At 50.2% G+C, this 21,583-nt stretch overlaps 1 protein-coding gene across 2 annotated transcripts in view; it reads right to left on the reverse strand.

Annotated features, from left to right (window-relative positions):
- RNASEH2A (ribonuclease H2 subunit A) overlaps positions 1-21,583 on the reverse strand; it is an 81,682-nt gene that overhangs the window by 40,824 nt on the left and 19,275 nt on the right. For both annotated transcript variants that reach the window (XM_075346597.1, XM_075346596.1), the window contains exons 2-3: positions 1,274-1,345; positions 824-950 (exon numbers count right to left, since the gene is read on the reverse strand). In XM_075346597.1, coding sequence (XP_075202712.1) covers positions 824-950; positions 1,274-1,340 — 194 coding nt within the window. In that variant the 5' untranslated portion in view covers positions 1,341-1,345. The remainder of the gene's footprint in view (positions 1-823; positions 951-1,273; positions 1,346-21,583) is intronic.

A 21,583-nucleotide genomic window follows, 5' to 3' on the forward strand; every position in this document is an offset into this window, starting at 1 on the left:
GTTCCACCGCAGGACCTTGATGCGCTCACCAGCTCCTGGTCGGTGTCTGGTCAGTGTATGACTGCGGGGTCTTCTATCTTCTGTCCTTTGGGGGTGTCTGCTGTCTATAATGAAGTGTCCTGCAGTCTAACTTTTTTACCGCTGCACGGACACTTCATTATTGATTGCGGCTAGGTCTTATTTTCGGGAGATGTTTTATAATTAAGCCTCCCTGAAAACTACTGCTAGGTCTTATTTTCGGGGATACACTGTACACTCACCCAAAAAAACAAATCATGGAAATGCACTTTTTTGCAATTTCACAGCACAATACGAGGCAGAATGAATTATGTCATTCAAAAGCACAGCTCTGTCTGCAAAAAAAACAAACAAGCCCTTACATGGCTATAGTGACAAAAAGAAAAAAAAATTGTGGGTCTTGAAAGAAAAGGAAAAAAAAAATGATGAAAATAACCTGGTGATGAAGGGTTTAGGGACACAAAATTAAAAAATAAAACGTGAGGGAGAAGAAAAAAAAAAAAAAAAGAAAAAAAAAGTTAACGAGTTTTCTGATTGATCGCCTTAAAAAAAACAGCAGCTGTGGGAACACAGCCTTAACACTAGAAGTCCCAGAAATTTCTGGGTCTCTGGGTTCCAAAGGTAGAAATGTTAAATGACCCCTCTCTGGGACTTCGTGTTAAAAAGGACCAAGTTTCACTACCAGGTATGGATGCATTCAGCACACAGATCTGAGACCCGTCACTCACAGGGACAGCTCAGGCAAAAAACACTTCAGTGTAATAACAGGAGCCGCTATATGTCATTTCTAATCAGTCCAGGTCACCTTTGCTGCATGCTGGTAGAGATGACATTAGGTGACAGTATATGAAGAGCCCAGCCAATGAAGTCCGGCGTCCCGTCCAACTTGTCAAACAGCCGCTCCCGCTCAGCTTCACTCAAAGTCTTGGAGTCTGTATGAGAATATTAAAGAAATGTGAACGAGTCAGGAGACGTGAGTGTCACTATTAAAATCAGCGCTGTCCATGAGAAGGGCAAACAAACAAATGGGGCTGCAATACCAAACACACCCACAGACCAGGGTGGCGCTGTCTCTGGAGGATACAATAGCAAACCTTTTTACTATCTTAGACAACTGAATTAAATTAATGCCATAATAATGCATGGTATGTCATTATCACGATGTGTGGGGCGGTAGTCAGATCCCCACAGATCATGGTGTAGATGTGAAAAAGGTAAGAGGAGGAGGAGGAGGAGGGGGGGGGGTTGAAGTCACCTGCAACTTTCAGGTCCTCCAAGTCTTTCTTTCGGGAAACAGGACAATAACAAATCCCGTACACCATGGGACCTGCGGAGAGAAAACACAACGACACAGTGAGTGGAGACCAGAGACTATGGGAATATTACCATGGCCATTCCGGCATCGGTCCGTACACCTCATCCTTTTGCCACCAGAACATATTATTACACTTTTTACAAAGATTTGTTTTTTGTTTTGTTTTTTTAAATAATTCAGATTTTATTATAACCATGTATCCTGCCGCATTGTGTAAGGCCAATCACTACCTGACATTGTGGGTGACTTCATCACATTTTGCATAAAATCATAAAACACTTTTTAAAAAAATGTCTGTATGAAAAAATTAAATTAGGCTAAGTTCACACTTCAGTTGTTTTAGATCCGTCAGGTCCGTCAGCAACGGATCAGTTGTTTTTTAGATGGCAACTGATGCAACGGATGTGTTTTTCACAGGATTCCTTTCACAGGAATCCTGTGAAAAAACTGATCCGTTGCGTCCGTTGCATCCGCTGTGCGTCCGTTTTTTGACGGATCAGTCATGATCCGTTTGTGTTTGGGACAGCCCAGGGGGTGTGCCAAACATGCTGGGCATGCTCAGTAGAGCATGATGGAATCCTGCGCTGGATTCCGTTGTAAGACAGATTACGACGGAATCCAGCACCATAGACATACATTACAAGCTTGACGGATGGCGACGGATTCCTGTGCGGCGCGTTAATTTTGACGGCCTGAAAAACGTTACATTCTGCGTTGCTCCCCGCTCGGCGGTCAGTCAAAAACGACGGACCGCGACGCAGCGGATGCAACGCAGGGTCATCAGTCGCAATCCGTCACTAATAGAAGTCTATGGGGAAATACTGGATTCCTGCAAAATATTTTGCAGGATTCCGTAATTCCTCAAGGCTACGGATTGTGACTGATGCAAAACAACTGAAGTGTGAACTTAGCCTTAGGAGAGAAAAGGCGCAATAGGGTATTACCCGATTTACTGGGTAAAAGGTATAAGGAAATGGTGCACTCACCTGATCGGGTTGTGCCAGTCACAACCCCTTTAGTGGCATGAGCGAGTGCCTAAGTGGTCCAGCAGCAGCCCTGTTGTACAAGCGAGACATCAAATTCGGAACTGGAGGAAAACAGGTTTAACACCGCGCTTGAAGACCACGGACATCAGTGTTGAACACACAATTCTTTTATTTCATTCCTACGCGTTTCGGAGACCACAACTGCCTCCTTCTTCAGGGAAAAGAATTTTACAGAAACCAAGGAGGAGCCCTTAAAAAGGATGTACAGAAAAAAAAAGGGAAAAAAAAGGGAGAGAGAGAAAGGAAGAGGGATCCCTGGCTATGACGTCAGTTCACCGTGTGCTGCAGAGCAATGACTCATTGCCACGTGGAGTAAAGCCGCATTACATGGCCCTTACAAGAATTGAATAAAATACATATTGATACATTTAGCCTAAACAGAACATTCATAATCAAAAATCATAGCAATAAGAGATTCAGAAAAAATGAATTTTAAGTGAAAAAGAAAAAGAAAATAAAAAGAAAGGGGGTAAAAATATATACAACTGATAATGATATTTGACACGAACCCGGAGTAGAGAGGCCGTGAGATTGACCGGCCATCTCACTAACATTGTACTAACAGAGGGGTTTAATGGTGCCTCATGATTAGCTACAAGAACCATTAAAAGCCAAGTGCAAATGACATGCACTAGGTCAAAAATCAGCAAATAGAACGGGGCATATATTATATTTGCAAGTAGGACCAATAGTAACATTTTTATTATTATTAAAAATCAAATCTCAAACTTTTTAATTAATTATATATGAGTGAAGTGCACTTGAATTGGAGCGACTAATAAGAAGGATCCGTTGTGATAAAACAGGAGAAACAACAGAGGAATAGTGTTGTGCGCATGTATAAGAATAGAGACAAATTCTCTTAATGAGAAGAGGTGAAAGGAGTTCAAATCGTGGGAAAAATTGCAAAGCGCAGGCGCGCTTCACATGGAAAGTAGCAAGCTCCTCACATCTCAAGGTTAAGGCTAAGTTCACATTTCCGTTGATTTGTATCAGTCACATGCGTCGCTTGACACATGTGACTGATGCGCTGTTCAACGCTGTACAACGGATGACAAAGAACAGAATTCTTTGTCGGATTCCGTTGTGTGCGGGGGGCGGAGTTCTGGGGCAGAGCCGAGCGGGGGGCGGGGCCAGGCGCTTAGGATGTCAGTGGAAGTGCTGCGGTCTGCATGGCTGGGGACAGGTGAGTGTATCTGTGAGTGAGTGTGTGTATGTGCATGTATGTATGTATGTATGTATATATGTATGTGTGTGCACATGCAAAGTGCGGGAGGGGGCGGAGCCGAGCGGGGGGCGGGGCCAGGCGCTGAGGATGTCAGTAGAAGTGCTGCGGTCTGCATGGCTGGGGACAGGTGAGTGTATGTGTGAGTGAGTGTGTGTATGTGCATGTATGTATGTATGTATGTATGTGTGTGTGTGCACATGCAAAGTGCGGGAGGGGGCGGAGCCGAGCAGGGGGCGGGGCCAGACGAGGGTGTCAGTGGCAGTGCTTGTCTGCATGGCTGGGGACAGGTGTGTGTGTGTACATACATGTGCGGAGTGCGGGAGGGGGCGGGGCCGAGCGGGGAAGTGTCGGCCTCCCTGCACACGTAACCAGCCTAAATATCGGGTAACAGCAAAGCACCCGATGTTTACCTTGGTTACCCGATATTTACCTTGGTTACAGGCCTACACCGCTTAGCACTGGCTCCTTGCACCGTAACCAGGGTAAATATCGGGTAACCAACCAAAGCTGGTGACGTGTGCAGGGAGCCAGAGAGCATGCGCAGCGAAATCCGACGGATCTCGCTGCTCAAAAAACGTTACATGCTGCGTTCCTCCCGCCCGGCGGTCAGTCGTTCCACGACTGATCAGTCGGGCGGAGGGTGCAACGCAGCATCATCAGTCACAATCCGCTGCTCATACAAGTCTATGGGAGCAGCGGAATCCGCTAAACGGATTCCGCTGTTTACAAGAGCAGCGGATTGTGACTGATAGATTTTAGCGGAAATGTGAACTTAGCTTAAGAAAGTTCAGAAGCGTGGGAACTAGCTATAGTGCGCGTGCGTGCAACCAGTGACAGTAAAGGATTTTAACACAAAAATCCATGTAATCATGCCGTGGAGAAGGAAAGACAAAATGTCACGGATGAATTACTCAGGGAAGTGTGAAGCGGGATCAAGCCCGACAGTGCTATGAAGAACAAAGGGTAGTTCATTTTGATCTGACAAGGCATCCAAATCTCTCTCATAATTGGTGTGCCGAAAAAAACTAATCTTAACACTGGAAAGCAAGGAAAGGGAGAAGGATAGTTTAAAAACAATAATACATTATTTGAAACACGTAGTAATATAAGCAAGAAAATGAATTAATAAAAAATGGACAAAAATAAGAACATATGTGAGATATGCACGGGGATTGATGACAAAACATATGTTATCAGTATGTCTTTAGTAACATGAAAAAGGGAGGGGGGGTAATAAAATATCTGAACTGGCAATTATAGCAACATTTATGACATGAATATATTAAATATTTATATGAATATAAAAATATAAAAACAGTCCATCAGAGCAAAAAAGAAGGATTTTTGTGTACTCACCGTAAGAAGGGAATTTTGTTTACTTACCGTAAATTCCTTTTCTTCTAGCTCTAATTGGGAGACCCAGACAATTGGGTGTATAGCTACTGCCTCCGGAGGCCACACAAAGTATTACACTTAAAAGTGTAAGGCCCCTCCCCTTCTGGCTATACACCCCCCGTGGGATCACGGGCTCCTCAGTTTTAGTGCAAAAGCAAGAAGGAGGAAAGCCAATAAACTGGTTTAAGCAAATTCAATCCGAAGGAATATCGGAGAACTGAAACCATTCAACATGAACAACATGTGTAGACACAAAAACAGGGGCGGGTGCTGGGTCTCCCAATTAGAGCTAGAAGAAAAGGAATTTACGGTAAGTAAACAAAATTCCCTTCTTCTTTGTCGCTCTATTGGGAGACCCAGACAATTGGGATGTCCAAAAGCAATCCCTGGGTGGGTAAAATAATACCTCGTAATAGAGCCGTAAAACGGCCCCCTTTCTACAAGTGGGCAACCGCCGCCTGAAGGACTCGTCTGCCTATGCTGGCATCCGCCGAAGCATAGGTATGCACCTGACAGAGTTTCGTGAAAGTGTGGAGGCTGGACCAGGTAGCCGCCTGACACACCAGCAGAGCCGTAGCCTCGTGCCTCAAGCCCAGGACGCATCCACCGCTCTGGTAGAATGGACCTTCAGCCCTGAGGGAACCGTAAGCCCAGCAGAACGATAAGCTAGAGAATTGGTTCCTTGAACCACCGAGCCAGTCTTGATTTGGAAGCCTGCAACCCTTTACGCTGGCTAGCGACAAGGACAAGAGTGCTTCTGAGCGGCGCAGGGACGCCGTACGATCGATGAAGAGTCTGAGTGCTCTCACCAGATCTAATCAAGTGCAAATCCTTTTCACATTGGTGAACTGGATGAAGACAAACAGAGGGTACGGATACCCTGATTGAGATGAAAGGGGGGATTCCACCTTAGGGAGAAATTCCGGAACCGGACGCAAAACCCCTTGACCTGGTGAGACACCGGGAAGGGGACTTTGCACGACAATGCTGCCCCGACAGACACTCTCCGAAGTGAAGTGACTGCCCCTAGGAAAACCACTTTCTGCGAAAGGCGTGAGAGAGAGAGAAATCCCTCATAGGCTCGAATGGTGGTTTCTGCAGAACCATCAGCACCCTGTTCAGATCCCAGGGTTCTAACAGTCGTTTGTAAGGAAGGACTAAGCGGCAAACCCCCTGCAGGAACGTGCGTACCTGAGGTAGTCTTGCTAGGCGCTTCTGAAAAAAATACAGAGAGCGCTGAGATTTGTCTCTTAAGGGAACCGAGCGACAAACCTTTTTCCAACCGAATTGCAGGAAGGAAAGAAAGTAGGCAAGGCAATTGGCCAGGGAGAAACTCCCTGAGCAGAGGACCAAGATAAGAATATCTTCCACGTTCTGTGGTAGATCTTGGCAGATGTGCGTTTTCTGGCCTGTCTCATAGTGGTAACGACCCCTTGAGATAACCCTGCAGATGCTAGGATCCAGGACTCAATGGCCACTCCATCAGGTTGAGGGTCGCAGAATTCAGAAGGAAAAAACGACCCTTTAGACAGCAAGTCTGGTCGGTCTGATAGTTCCCCCGGTTGTCTACCGTGAGATGCCACAGATCCGGGTACCACGACCTCGTTGGCCATTTTGGAGCGACGAGGACGGCGCGGCGGCAGTCGGACCTGATCTTGCGAAACACTCTGGGCAACAGTGCCAGAGGTGGGAGCGCATAAGGGAGTTGAAACTGCGACCAATCCTGAACGAAGGCGTCTGCCGCCAGAGCTCTGTGATCGTGAGACCGCGCCATGAATGCCGGGACCTTGTTGTTGTACTGATACGCCATTAGGTCGACGTCCGGCATCCCCCAGCGGCAACAAATCTCCTGAAACACGTCCGGGTGAAGGGACCATTCCCCTGCATCCATGCCCTGGCGACTGAGAAAGTCTGCTTCCCAGTTTTCTACGCTCGGGATGTGAACTGCGGATATGGTGGGTGCTGTGGCTTCCACCCACAGCAGAATCCGCCGGACTTCCTGGAAGGCTTGCCGACTGCGTGTCACACCTTGGTGGTTGATGTAAGCCACCGCTGTGGAGTTGTCCGACTGAATTCGGATCTGCCTGCCTTCCAGCCACTGTTGGAACGCTTTTAGGGCAAGATACACTGCCCTGATCTCCAGAACATTGATCTGAAGTGAGGACTCTTGCTGAGTCCACGTACCCTGAGCCCTGTGGTGGAGAAAAATCGCTCCCCACTTTGACAGACTCGCGTCCGTCGTGACCACCGCCCAGGATGGGGTTAGGTAAGATTTCCCTTTCGATAATGAGGTGGGAAGAAGCCACCACCGAAGGGAAGCTTTGGTTGCTTGAGAGAGGGAGACGTTCCTGTCTAGTGACGTCGGCATCCTGTCCCACTTGCGTAGGATGTCCCATTGAAGAGGGCGCAGATGAAACTGCGCGAAAGGGACTGCTTCCATTGCTGCCACCATCTTCCCCAGGAAGTGCATGAGGCGCCTCAAGGGTTGTGACCGACCTTGAAGGAGTGATTGTACCCCTGTCTGTAGTGAACACTGTTTGTCCAGCGGAAGCTTCACTATTGCTGGAAGAGAATGAAACTCCATGCCAAGATATGTCAGCGATTGGACCGGTGTCAGATTTGACTTTGGAAAATTGATGATCCACCCGAAACTCTGGAGAATCTCCAGAGTAACGTTGAGGCTGTGTTGGCATGCCTCTTGAGAGGGTGCCTTGACCAGCAGATCGTCTAAGTAAGGTATCACTGAGTGACCCTGATAGTGGAGGACCGCAACTACTGTAGCCATGACCTTGGTGAAAACTCTTGGGGCTGTCGCCAGGCCGAACGGCAGTGCCGCGAACTGAAGGTGTTCGTCTTTTATGGCGAAGCGCAAGAAGCGCTGATGCTCTGGAGCAATTGGTACGTGGCGATAAGCATCCTTGATATCTATCGATGCTAGGAAATCTCCTTGGGACATTGAGGCGATGACGGAGCGGAGGGAGTCCATCCGGAACCGCCTGGTCCTTACGTGTTTGTTGAGCAGTTTTAGGTCCAAAACAGGACGGAAGGACCCGTCCTTCTTTGGAACCACAAACAGGTTGGAGTAGAAGCCGTGACCCTGTTGCTGAAGAGGAACCGGGACCACCACTCCTTCTGCTTTCAGAATGCCCACCGCCTGCAGAAGAGCCTCGGCTCGCTCGGGAGGCGGAGATGTTCTGAAGAATCGAGTCGGAGGACGAGAGCTGAACTCTATCCTGTAACCGTGAGACAAAATGTCTCTCACCCAACGGTCTTTTACTTGTGGCAGCCAGGTGTCGCAAAAGCGGGAGAGCCTGCCACCAACCGAGGATGCGGTGTGAGGAGGCCGTAAGTCATGAGGAAGCCGCCTTGGTAGCGGCACCTCCGGCGGTCTTTTTAGGGCGTGATTTAGACCGCCATGCGTCGGAGTTCCTCTGATCCTTCTGAGGCCTTTTGGACGAGGAGAATTGGGATCTGCCCGTACCCCGAAAGGACCGAAACCTCGACTGACTCCTCCTCTGTTGGGGTGCTTTTGGTTTGGCCTGGGGTAAGGATGTTTCCTTTCCCTTGGATTGTTTGATGATTTCATCCAATCTCTCACCAAACAAGCGGTCGCCAGAAAATGGCAAACCAGTTAAGCACTTTTTGGAAGCCGAATCTGCCTTCCATTCCCGTAGCCACAAGGCCCTGCGTATTGCCACCGAATTGTCGGCTGCAACCGCCGTACGGCTCGCAGAGTCTAGGACAGCATTAATAGCGTAGGACGCAAATGCCGATGTTTGAGAGGTTATGGACGCCACCTGCGGCGCCGACGTACGTGTGAGTGCGTCAATTTGCGCCTGACCCGCTGAGATAGCTCGGAGTGCCCATACGGCTGCGAATGCCGGCGCAAAGGACGCGCCGATAGCGTCATAGATGGATCTCATTAGGAGTTCTATCTGTCTGTCCGTGGCATTTTTGAGCGTGGACCCGTCAGCCACTGTTATAAGACGTTTAGAGCCACGTCCGGACAGAGTCGTGGGTTGCGACCTCCGCCCCATCCTCTAGAGGGTCTTCAACCCCTTGAAGAAGTCGGGGAAGATTCCAAGCAAGGCTGCTTAGCCGGACTGGGACTGCGGTTTGTGCCGGAGTACCCCACGTCATAACTAGAGGCCACCCCAGGAACACGCTTCGTCGCAGACCGACAGAGGCCTGGGGCGATCTCGCAGTGCCCGGGGCCTGTTTAAGGGACCGGTCTGGACTGCAAACTCCTAGTCTCTTAGCCGACCACTTGTCCATAGCCTGAGACATGGATAGGGAAAATGACCCAGAGAGTTTCTTAGCAAGCTGTAACTCTGACCCTGCCGCTTGGACCGGGAATGCCGGCGAAGCTGTTATCTGTGCAGTGCCTGTAATATAGGCGCACAAGACGTTTTGGCACCCTTACTCTTTAAGAGCAGACAACAGCCTGTCGTCCGCAGAGTAATCAGTGAGGGTATACAGCCAAAAACAATAATGCTGTCGAAACAGTGAAATCATATAGATAGACACAGATATATATATATATATCTATCTACACTGCGGCACCCAGGGGGTGACAACATCCTAGGAAGACCACCTTTGAAAAACTGCCCAGTGCTCAGTGAGGGGGAAGGAGGATAGCAACGTATGCTCCAGCCCTCCCTACGTTATGATGCAGGTGTCTGCAGGAATCCGGTGGTCTATAGGGATCAGTGCGGGGGGGGCGGAGGACAGCGAGGTGTGCTCCAGCCCTCACTGTCGGCAACCCACCGCCCCTCCCGCCCCTCTCCCTGACTGGGAGGCTCAGGGGCGGGAGTGTTAACCCACTAGGCCGCAAAAGCCGGGGATTCAAGTAAAAACGCGGCCGGCAAACATGCATGGTCGGCGCGGTAGTCCCGGACAAAGAATGCCCACCGCAATCGCAGCTGCGTCTGAGGCTAAGGTGCTTCAGGCACCGTGCCAACGGGGACACAGAGTACCTGTAGCTGCAGGGTGTCCCTGACGATACTCCGTCTCCGGTAGGGGCTGCGGATGTGGCTTGTAGCCCTCAGATTCTCTGACCCGGATCTCCCTCAGCTGCAGCCAGAAGGTGTTGAAAAAACATGGCTGACGGCGTTCTCTGAGGAGGAGGGAGGCATGGGCGTGTTCACACAAAAGTGCGGGAATCTGGTGCCTCAGCGTGGGTAGTGAGGGGGGCGGAGGACAGCTCAATGTACTACAGCCCTCACTGTCGGCGTCACACCGCCTGTCCCGCCCTTTTCCCTGACTGGCAGGTCTGGGGGCGGGAGAATCCCATACTAGGCCGCAAAAGCCGGGGATTAAAGTTGAAATCGCGGCCGACCGGCAGTGCACGGTCGGCGCGGTAGTCCCGGACCCACACGCACGCCTCAGTCGCTGCAGCGTCTGTGCCCAAGGTGCTTTATGCGCCGTCCCAACGGGGACACAGAGCACCTGGAATATGCGTTACTAGGCAGAAGCCGGAGACTAGAGTGTAAGCGCAGCCGGCCACAAGCGCGGTCCCGGCGCACTAACACGCCCAGCAGTGCTGCAGCGTGTACGACACAAGCGCGCCATGCGCCGTCCCCAAGGGGATACAGAGTACCTCGCAGTAGCAGGGCCATGTCCCTGACGATACTCAGCTCCTGTCCAGCAGATTCCCAGGGGCTGCGGAGGGAGCACGGTCCCAGTGTCTAGAGACCGATTATGGATCCCACTTCACCCAGAGCCCTGCAGGGATGGGGAAGGAAAACAGCATGTGGGCTCCAGCCTCCGTACCCGCAACCTTAACAACACCCGACCAGAGTGGGGTGAGAAGGGAGCATGCTGGGGGCCCTATATGGGCCCACTTTTCTTCCATCCGAAATAGTCAGCAGCTGCTGCTGACTAAGTTGTGGAGCTATGCTTGCATGTGTGCCTCCTTCGCACAAAGCATAAAAACTGAGGAGCCCGTGATCCCACGGGGGGTGTATAGCCAGAAGGGGAGGGGCCTTACACTTTTAAGTGTAATACTTTGTGTGGCCTCCGGAGGCAGTAGCTATACACCCAATTGTCTGGGTCTCCCAATAGAGCGACAAAGAAAATCTCTTTCTCGGAGTCTTCATTGGGGGACACAGGACCATGGGTTATGCTGCTGTCACTAGGAGGCTGACACTAAGTAAACAGAAAAAGTTAGCTCCTCCCCAGCAGTATAACCCCTGAGCCGGAGGCGGGCTCAATCAGTTTAGTGCACAAGCAGTAGGAGGAGAACCAAACAATCCTGGATAAAACAAGGTAAAAAACTATGACCAATAGTCGTGTGACCAGTGGCCTGGGGAAATGGCCACTGGGGTAACAGACAGGTAATATATAACAAATAACACAAGCAGGGTGGGTGCTGTGTCCCCCAATGAAGACTCAGAGAAAGAGATTTTACGGTGAGTACACAAAAATCCTTCTTTCTCTATCGTTTCATTGGGGGACACAGGACCATGGGACGTCCAAAAGCAGTCCCTGGGTGGGAAGAAAAACCATCACCGGAGATAGGAAGGCAACCGCTTCCCCCTGTCGGGCTTGCACCAGACCTAGAAGCACCTACGTTGTTACAGGTGTGCCACTGCCACCCGCAAACCTTACTCCAAGACTGGCCGCTGCCGAAGCTTGGGCGTGACCCTGGTAGAAACTAGTAAAGGTATGCCGACTAGATTGGGTGGCGGCCCAGGGGACCTGGTCGGTCGACGTCTGGAGTCCAATCGTCCAAAGGGTACCCCTTGCTCGGTAGACCGCGGCGGAAGTCCGCCCTTCATGCGATAGTCTTCACATATGGAGGAATGGATCCATGTGAAAATTCTGGCCCCTGGCGCCGGCATGCGCCCCTTGGGAACGGGTGGAGGGATGGACTGACTGTCGGTGTAACCGAAAAGGGTGTCCTGCAGACATGTAAGACTGAGGGCTCGTACCAGTTCTGGAACGAACTAGGCCCCTTTCCGGCTGAGAGAGGAGACTAGAACCGAAAACTAAACACCTCTTCTGGAAGGAAACAGCGAGCTGCCTTGGACAGAAACGAAGAGTTCTGGCCGGAGCCTCTCCTTGTCCTGCTGGAGGAGCCGGAAAAAGGGGGGGGGGGGAAAAAACGACAAGAGGGCTGTCCGCCCTGACGCCGTCTGTAACAACGAGATGGCCACGAGGAGCCCACCTATCAAAACAGGTGGAAGCCGGGAAAAAAGGGGTACCTTGAACGAACCCATCACTGGAATAAGGACCCACGTTTTTAGTGAACGATGATACAGCCGAGCCAGATGGACGCTTCTCTGAGAGAAGGCTCTGATTGGAGGACGGGAAGTGAAAGGACTCCGAAAAACCGAAGCGAAACGGGCCGACACCTGGCCGATACAGGGACGCGCGAGAGGGCCGCATTCGGATCTGACTGGAAGAATGCCAGCAAGAAGGAGGGAAGATGTGGTCCTCACCCACCGGGGGAGCTCTTTCCGAGTGGAAATAAATCCTGGAGGAAACTGGATTCCCGGCCCTCAACATTGTCTGTAATCCTCTTGTCAACAGACCTGACCGAGGCAGCACCCGGGATCCACTGGTGAGGCCGTCGAACTTGGGACTTCTGAGTCCTGGTAGAAGAGAGGGGCCCCGACACGGAGAACTTGGCGGTCGGGAAGGAGCCCCGGGGCCTCCGTGAGGAGTTGAGTAGGCTATGCGAACTATGCTCGCCTGGGCCACTCCAGAGGCATCGTTGCCTTGGTCCATCCTGAGAACCCTCGAGACCATGGGAAGCCGCGGGAAGATGCAGGAGAGCCTGAACAGGCTACACGACCGGTCGAGGGCGTCGTCACCTAGTCCAGAGCAGGTGGCACACTCGAAGCACCATTGACTTGAAAGTTGGAACGGAAGAACAATAGGTCCACGACTGGAGGTCTTCCTTCGCCAGGGATCTGACTGGTGACTTCCCTGTTGAGGAGCCCTTTTCCTAAGGGAGGTCTTTCCTACCAAGAAAATCGGCCGTCCAAACGTCCATGCTAGGGATGTACTGCCGAGATTAGCGAGTTAAGGGACCCGTCCCAGAGCAAGATCTTCTTGGCCTCTTCCCTTGCCATGACACTCTCTGCATCTTCCTGGTGGATGATGCACGTCACCGCTGTGGCATGGTCCGACTGGAACCTGACTGGGCAACCCCGACCCAGAGAAGAAATTGTAACCGGGCTAACCGGATGGCTCTGGTTTCCGGAATGTTGAAAGGGAGACAACGCTCTAGGGCTGTCCCTCGGGACCGTGCCGAGGAATGGTGGGGTAGCATACCCTAGCACGGGAGACTGGTGACGGTTGATAATATCCTCCAGAGGAGGGAAGGGAAGCTTCCCAAGGGACGGTTTCAAAGACTGGTCCGCTATGAGGAGATTGGCGGATCACCCGGGAAGACGGAACCCTTTTTGTCTCCGATCTTCAGTGTGGTCCGCTGGAGAGTCAGGGATGAAATCTGGTAAGTGCACCGTCGCTATCACCGCCACAGACTGCCGAGGACTCGCATAGCCAAAACGGGAGCGGGTGGCAAGGGTACACGGGACTCTGTGCCAGGAAGGAAACTATTCCTGCGTGAGGAGTAGCTACCCCTGAACGGGCTCGAAAAACCGTGCCTAAGGGATGATGGACCGAGCCGGGGTCTGGGAGGACTCCTTCCGGTATCTCAGCTACCCTAGTAGCGAAACAGTTAATATGATGGTCTAAACCTCAAGCGAGGATCCTTGAAGGGAGAACTCTGGGGCTCCCGGCCGAACCTGGGCGTAGAGAACCTAGCAGCTCTGTAGAGTAGGATGCGCAGGGACAGTGATCCCTGCAAGCGCTCTTAGAAAAACTGGAACGGTCCACTGCCACGCAAGGCGGAGGGGCTGTTGGAGGGATAGAGGCTTCCTGACGGGTGCGGCGTGAACAGGCTGGGACCTAGTGTGAGGGGACGATCCTGATGCATCTGGGTCGATGCAGGGAAAGGGATGTACCCTTCCCTTACGTAGTCTAGGGGAGAGAGGTACTCTACCCTGACGTAGTCAAGGGGGGCCACTGGACTCGCCTATCTCCAGAGGGGCGTTCCCTAAAGTCGGAAGGGAAGTCAGTGACTTACTAGATGTCGAATCTGCGTTCCTGATCCCGAGTCAGAGGTCTCGACGGGTGGACACACTGATGGTAGAGGCTCAGGCCGAGCAGCAGGCAGACCCCAGGCTTGTGAAGAGAGGGTACTCACTGAAGATGATAACCAGTCCTGGGACGGCATAGGTGGAACGTGGTCCGCTGCGTATGGTGTCCGCTGATTCTCTGAGGGACGCCACGTTCGGGACGAGAAGCCCGGATGAACACAGGCGGGTCGACTACAGGGTGGGGTGCCCCTTCCTTTCGGAGCCCCTTTCTAGAAGGGGTAATGACAATAAAAGGACTTACCACTGGCAAAAATCGAGTCCGGGGATTATCCGTGATAACACAGTCACACGGCGAACTGGATTCCACTGAAAACCGCAGGGGCCTGCCATCTTAGTCTCTGCAAGGTGGACTGCCCCCTCTCTCTAGAGCCCTTTGGGGGAATGATAATGACAAAAAACACGACTTACCGCTGGTAAACGCCGTGTCTGGTAGATGTCTGTGATCAATCAAAGACTCCAGTGTAGCATGGCCATTCTCTTCGAAACGCCTTTGGAGAAGGGAATAATGACAATGACATGGCTTACCGCTGGTAAACGTCGTGTCTGGTAGTTGTCTGTGATCACGCGGTAACTCGGCGAACTCTGGATGTCCCCTGAGCACATCAAGGGTCCGCTCCAAACGTCATAAAGGAGACCTGGGTGCACGGAGAGAAGAGGGGCTGTCCGTAGCCTTACGGCTTGACTCACCGTTTCTAGCATGCTATTCGTCCTGCGCCAAAACATCCAGGTCCTGCTCGGAGTCCAGCGGAGATGGAAAGCCTGGGCCATCACCCGAGAGGTCGTAAGACTACCGTAGGAAGGGCAGTCTGGACCTGGGGAATAAGGTGGAAAACTGGGGGGCCACGAAGACGAGACCTGGCGGGTCCGCTTCTAGCCTAGGAAAAGGTCCCTGGTACGGGACTCGTCTCCCCGAGGGAATTGCGCCGTTCTGTGGATGGTATGACCGAGCGTCGGCGGGGGACGCAGCGCATGTGCACGAACCTGAGGGACGTCAGCGAGGGAATATATGGCCTGAGACAGGGCGTTAACCAGCCGGCAGGGGCGAGATACAGGGGCGTGCGGTGCCAGGGGCTGCGGTAGCTGTCAATACTAATCTGACATTATGTGGGGGAAATTACCATTAAGGGAACCGCAAACTTGAGCTACCGGTCCCAAATAACTACAAACTCAGCTCTGAGAGCTCTAAATACTAACCCTATTGGGATGTGTCCTGATGCAAAGCCCGAAAAAAGCACCTGAAGGGGTTAATATATAATGTACAAAACACAAGCCCTGATAAAAAACCCACTGTATTTAATAAACATGGAAGACTTGGGTCTATTCTTCCCTGACATACGGGCTGCTGCAGCGTCAGCAAACCGCATACCGGGAGTCTGCCATAATCCCTTTTTTTTTTTTTTTTTTTTAAATGAACGCTGAGGAGGCTGGAGGCGGGCCCAGGAGAGCGGGAAAAAACATCCACCGCCCCCACTGTGATGCCTGGGGCTGAGCGGAGGGCGGAGACGGAGCGGCCGGCGGCCAATAGCGATGCGGCGGGGGGGCGGGCCTGGGACGCCGGAGACAGGGCCGAAGCCGGGGCCTAAATTTGAAGCAGCCGGCGCAGGGGAAGGTAGAGACCGGCGGTTCTACCTGCGGGAGCGGCGGCGCGGCAGCGATGTCCGGGTACCGGCCGAGCCCTGCATGTGTGGACTCCAGCGCCGGATGGGGACGTGGCCGGGGCGCCCGGTGAGTAGGCCCGGACCGGGGCCTATATTTTTGCAACCGCCCGGGAGAAGGTAGGGGGGGGTGTCCTACCTGGTCGGCGGCGTCGCATCTGCCAGTGTGCAGGCGTGGAGCTCTGCAGCTGTGTCCGTGTGCTCCGCACACCGGAGGACTGGCTGCGGGCAGCAGGAGAAGAATGAGGCAGGCAGGCAGGGAGGTGGACGCTGGTGGGGGGAGGGAGCCCCTCTGTAGTGAAGCAGCGCTGCGGGCCCCATCATACAATCCAGACGCGCTGCGAGGTCCAGTCCCTGATGTATGCCCCTTGCACCCTTTGGGGTGATACCGCAGGGTGAATAGGAGGTGCCCAGGAAGGATTAGCCCAGCGTGCCAACCCGGGAGTGGTACCGTGGAATTGGACGGGGGAGAGGGCCCGACGACTCAAGCCTCTGCGACCCAGGGGAGTGGTACCCACACGGGCTGCGAGATCTGAGGTAGAGAAATGATACCTGCAGAAAAAGAAAATTACCACAGATGAGAGCAACGAGCGTCGCCGAGAAAAAAATGAAAAAAATATACGCAAAAAAACAAGTGGCTGAAGGGGGCCCAGTCGGCCCACATCAGCCTCCTACGACACTAAGCAAAAAACTGATTGAGCCCGCCTCCGGCTCAGGGGTTATACTGCTGGGGAGGAGCTAACTTTTTCTGTTTACTTAGTGTCAGCCTCCTAGTGACAGCAGCATAACCCATGGTCCTGTGTCCCCCAATGAAGACTCAGAGAAAGAGATTTTACGGTGAGTACACAAAAATCCTTCTTTTTTGCTCTGATGGACTGTTTTTATATTTTTATATTCATATAAATATTTAATATATTCATGTCATAAATGTTGCTATAATTGCCAGTTCAGATATTTTATTACCCCCCCTTCCTTTTTCATGTTACTAAAGACATACTGATAACATATGTTTTGTCATCAATCCCCGTGCATATCTCACATATGTTCTTATTTTTATCCATTTTTTATTAATTCATTTTCTTGCTTATATTACTACGTGTTTCAAATAACATATTATTGTTTTTAAACTATCCTTCTCCCTTTCCTTGCTTTCCAGTGTTAAGATTAGTTTTTTTCGGCACACCAATTATGAGAGAGATTTGGATGCCTTGTCAGATCAAAATGAACTACCCTTTGTTCTTCCTAGCACTGTCGGGCTTGATCCCGCTTCACACTTCCCAGAGTAATTCATCCGTGACATGTTGTCTTTCCTTCTCCACGGTGTGAGGAAAGAGTTAACCTTTTTCACTGCCTTAGAAAAATAATGGAAATTCATTCTCCCTGGCAATATCAAACCAGACTTACTTACGTAATAAACTGTGAGACCAAACTCAAGGACACAGAATGTTTTGACTTAGAAACGACTGACAAACATCTTGTTATGGGAGTATAAGTCATTATGTTAATTTCTTTTGCTGGGAATATGTAATTCACGCCTTTAATGAATATGTATGCTGCATAGTTACGCCCTAATCAACTTTGTATAACTTTGTAATGTAAACAATACCAATACACTTTCTATTCGGAGCCGCACATCTCCAGTCTTAGTCTGGGGCCACACGGGCACTACTGCGATCCCCTTGCATGACACTCGGCTCGTGCAGGCAGTACAGCAGAGCCGAGTGTCATGCCTGTGTCCTTGCAACGGAGGTCCGTTCGTGCGAGCAGACCTCAGCTGCGGGGGGCGGGCCGGCACTCAGGAGGGGAGGGAGGGATTTCTCTCCCTCTCTCCTCTGTAGCCGGCTATTGCCATTCTCGCACTGCACTAGCAGTACACCGGTGTACCGCGAGTGCAGTGCGATTTTTCTCTCGCCCCATTCACTTGAATGGGTGCGAGAGAAAGAGACTCAGCTTACAATCGCAGCATGCTGCGATTGTTTTCTCAGTCCGATTAGGGCTGAGAAAATAATCGCCCATGTGTGCTGTCACACAGGCTAGAATTGGTCCGAGGGGAATGCGATGTTTTATCGCACTCCACTCGCACTGTTTTTCTCGCCGTGTGGCTTAGCCCTTATGTGTATAACGGCGTCCGCTTGTTTTCATTGAGACGGAGTAGCAGAGGGGGGGGTCACCGGTACCCTCTCTGCATTCGGACATCGCTGGCAACAGCTGTGACCGTTAGGTCAACCTAACAACGGCATGATTACATGGATTTTTGTGTTAAAATCCTTTACTGTCACTGGTTGCACGCACGCGCACTATAGCTAGTTCCCACGCTTCTGAACTTTCTTAACCTTGAGATGTGAGGAGCTTGCTACTTTCCATGTGAAGCGCGCCTGCGCTTTGCAATTTTTCCCACGATTTGAACTCCTTTCACCTCTTCTCATTAAGAGAATTTGTCTCTATTCTTATACATGCGCACAACACTATTCCTCTGTTGTTTCTCCTGTTTTATCACAACGGATCCCTTCTTATTAGTCGCTCCAATTCAAGTGCACTTCACTCATATATAATTAATTAAAAAGTTTGTGATTTGATTTTTAATAATAATAAAAATAATGTTACTATTGGTCCTACTTGCAAATATAATATATGCCCCGTTCTATTTGCTGATTTTTGACCTAGTGCATGTCATTTGCACTTGGCTTTTAATGGTTCTTGTAGCTAATCATGAGGCACCATTAAACCCCTCTGTTAGTACAATGTAAAGCGGGCTTTACACGCTACGACATCGCTAATGCGGAGTCGTTGGGGTCACGGAATTCGTGACGCACATCCGGCCGCATTAGCGATGCCGTTGCGTGTGACATCGATTAGCGATTTTGCATCGTTGCAAAACAGTGAAAAATCGCTAATCGGCGACACGGGGGTCCATTCCCAATTATCGTTACTTCAGCAGTAACGAGGTTGTTCCTCGTTCCTGCGGCAGCACACATCGCTGCGTGTGACGCCGCAGGAGCGAGGAAGCTCTCCCTACCTGCCTCCCGGCCGCTATGCGGAAGGAAGGAGGTGGGCGGGATGTTACGTCCCGCTCATCTCCGCCCCTCCGCTGCGATTGGGCGGCGGTTCAGTGACGTTTCAGTGACGTCGCTGTGACGCCGCATGGACCGCCCCCTTAGAAAGGAGGCGGTTCGCCCGTCACAGCGACGTCGCCGGACAGGTAAGTATGTGTGACGGCTCTGGGCGATGTTGTGCGGCACGGGCAGCGATATGCCCGTGTCGCGCAACAGATGGGGGCGGGTACCCACACTAGCGATATCGGGACCGATATCACAGTGTGTAAAGTAGCCTTTAGTGAGATGGCCGGTCAATCTCACGGCCTCTCTACTCCGGGTTCGTGTCAAATATCACTATCAGTTGTATATATTTTTACCCCCTTTCTTTTTATTTTCTTTTTCTTTTTCACTTAAAATTCATTTTTTCTGAATCTCTTATTGCTATGATTTTTGATTATGAATGTTCTGTTTAGGCTAAATGTATCAATATGTATTTTATTCAATTCTTGTAAGGGCCATGTAATTCGGCTTTACTCCACGTGGCAATGAGTCATTGCTCTGCAGCACATGGTGAACTGACGTCATAGCCAGGGATCCCTCTTCCTTTCTCTCTCTCTTTTTTTTCCCTTTTTTTTTTCTGTACATCCTTTTTAAGGGCTCCTCCTTGGTTTCTGTAAAATTCTTTTCCCTGAAGAAGGAGGCAGTTGTGGTCTCCGAAACGCGTAGGAATTAAATGAAATAAAAGAATTGTGTGTTCAACACTGATGTCTGTGGTCTTCAAGCGCGGTGTTAAACCTGTTTTCCTCCAGTTCCGAATTTGATGTATGAAAAAATGACAGATACAGAAAAGCTCAGGATTTAGCAGCCGTATCAAAGGTGACAAAAGTCCTAATGAAATACAGGAGGTAATTAAATATGACAGTCACAGAACAACTGAGGAAGGGGGATAAAGAAAAGATCCTGCGTCTGCCACGAGGGTCAGGGCGCATCATCTGACAATTAACAGAAACCGTGCCAGATAGCGGACCAGTGTAAACGAGGCCTTACTGGAGGCTGCAAATTACCCTGGACAAGGGGGTCACCAGCACAGAGGAGAGGGGACAGTGACCGGCGCTCCCTAATATCACTAGATCACTTCACATCATTAAACCAGAGCTGAACCCCAGATATCACACATGGAAAATTCAGTCTGTGGGCGTTGAATGAAAAGATTCACAGCCCTAATTCCAAAATCTAAGGCCCCAACTAATTAGACTAATAAAAGGTAAGCAGATACAAAGGGAGTTATGCAGGCTCATAGTATAAATTATATTATAATATATATTTTTTTTTTATTATTTTCTTTTAAACCTTGGATTACGAGCATAATTGGTTCCAGGCCTGTACTCTTATACCAAGTTACTCTTATATCAAAGCGAATTTTCCCATAGGAAATAATTGAAACAGACAAGTCGCTCCACAACCCAAAAATATTTGCTGTATTTATACAAACTTATTACAGTAATACAAAATAATGTTCTGTATTCATATAACATTATTACCGTACACTAATACAAATACTGTACAGTAAAAAAAAAAATTAAAATGCAGATTAGCTTACAATAGAATTGTTGGTGTGTGGGAGGTACAGTATAAGCAATGTGCTGCACTGGTCATCAATAAGAAAGTACAATACTATATCCACAAATGCAAATTGATTGACATGCTATATAGCATATACTGTACTGTGCAATGGTATACTGTACACAGTACATATGTACAGAAAGTTACCTCCAGAGCGGGTCAGAGCGCCTTGAAATGGACAGAACCATAATATGTATATACACACATATACAATAAAATATATATATATATATATATATATATATATATATATATATATATATATATATATATATATATATATATATATATATATACACATATATATATACATACATATACATATACACACACACAGATATACATACATATACGGTACGTACACACATACATTCTTCCCTGATAAATTGCTGTTTTTTTTGCCATGTAACAAAACGCTACCAAGAATGATTGCAGACCTTTTTTTTTCACCTTAAGGCGGGCTTTGCACACTACGACATCGCAGGCCGATGCTGCGATGCCGAGTGCGATAGTGCCCGCCCCCGTCGCAGCAGCGATATGTGGTGATAGCTGGCGTAGCGAAAGTTATCGCTACGCCAGCTTCACACACACACTCACCTGCCGTGCGACGTCCCTGTGGCCGGCGACCCGCCTCCTTGTTAAGGGGGCGGGTCGTGCGGCGTCACTGCGACGTCACACGGCAGGCGGCCAATCAGAGCGGAGGGGCGGAGATGAGCAGGATGTAAACATCCTGCCCACCTCCTTCCTTCCGCATATCCTACGGAAGCCGCAGTGAGGCCGGTAGGAGACGTTCCTCGCTCCTGCGACTTCACACACAGCGATGTGTGCTGCCGCAGGAGCGAGGAACAACATCGGACCATTGCGTCAGCGTAATTATGAATTACGCCGACGCTATACCGATGATACGATTACGACGCTTTTGCGCTCGTTAATCGTATCATCCAGCCTTTACACACTGCGATGTCGCATGCGATGCCGGAAGTGCGTCATTTTCAATTTGACCCCACCGACATCGCACCTGCGATGTCGCAGTGTGCAAAGTGCCCCTTAATGCCACCCATCATCAATTCACATTAAATAAACTGACAAAGGAAAATA

Source organism: Anomaloglossus baeobatrachus, chromosome 4 (genome assembly GCF_048569485.1).
Source record: "Anomaloglossus baeobatrachus isolate aAnoBae1 chromosome 4, aAnoBae1.hap1, whole genome shotgun sequence".
NCBI classification, from domain to species: domain Eukaryota; kingdom Metazoa; phylum Chordata; class Amphibia; order Anura; family Aromobatidae; genus Anomaloglossus; species Anomaloglossus baeobatrachus.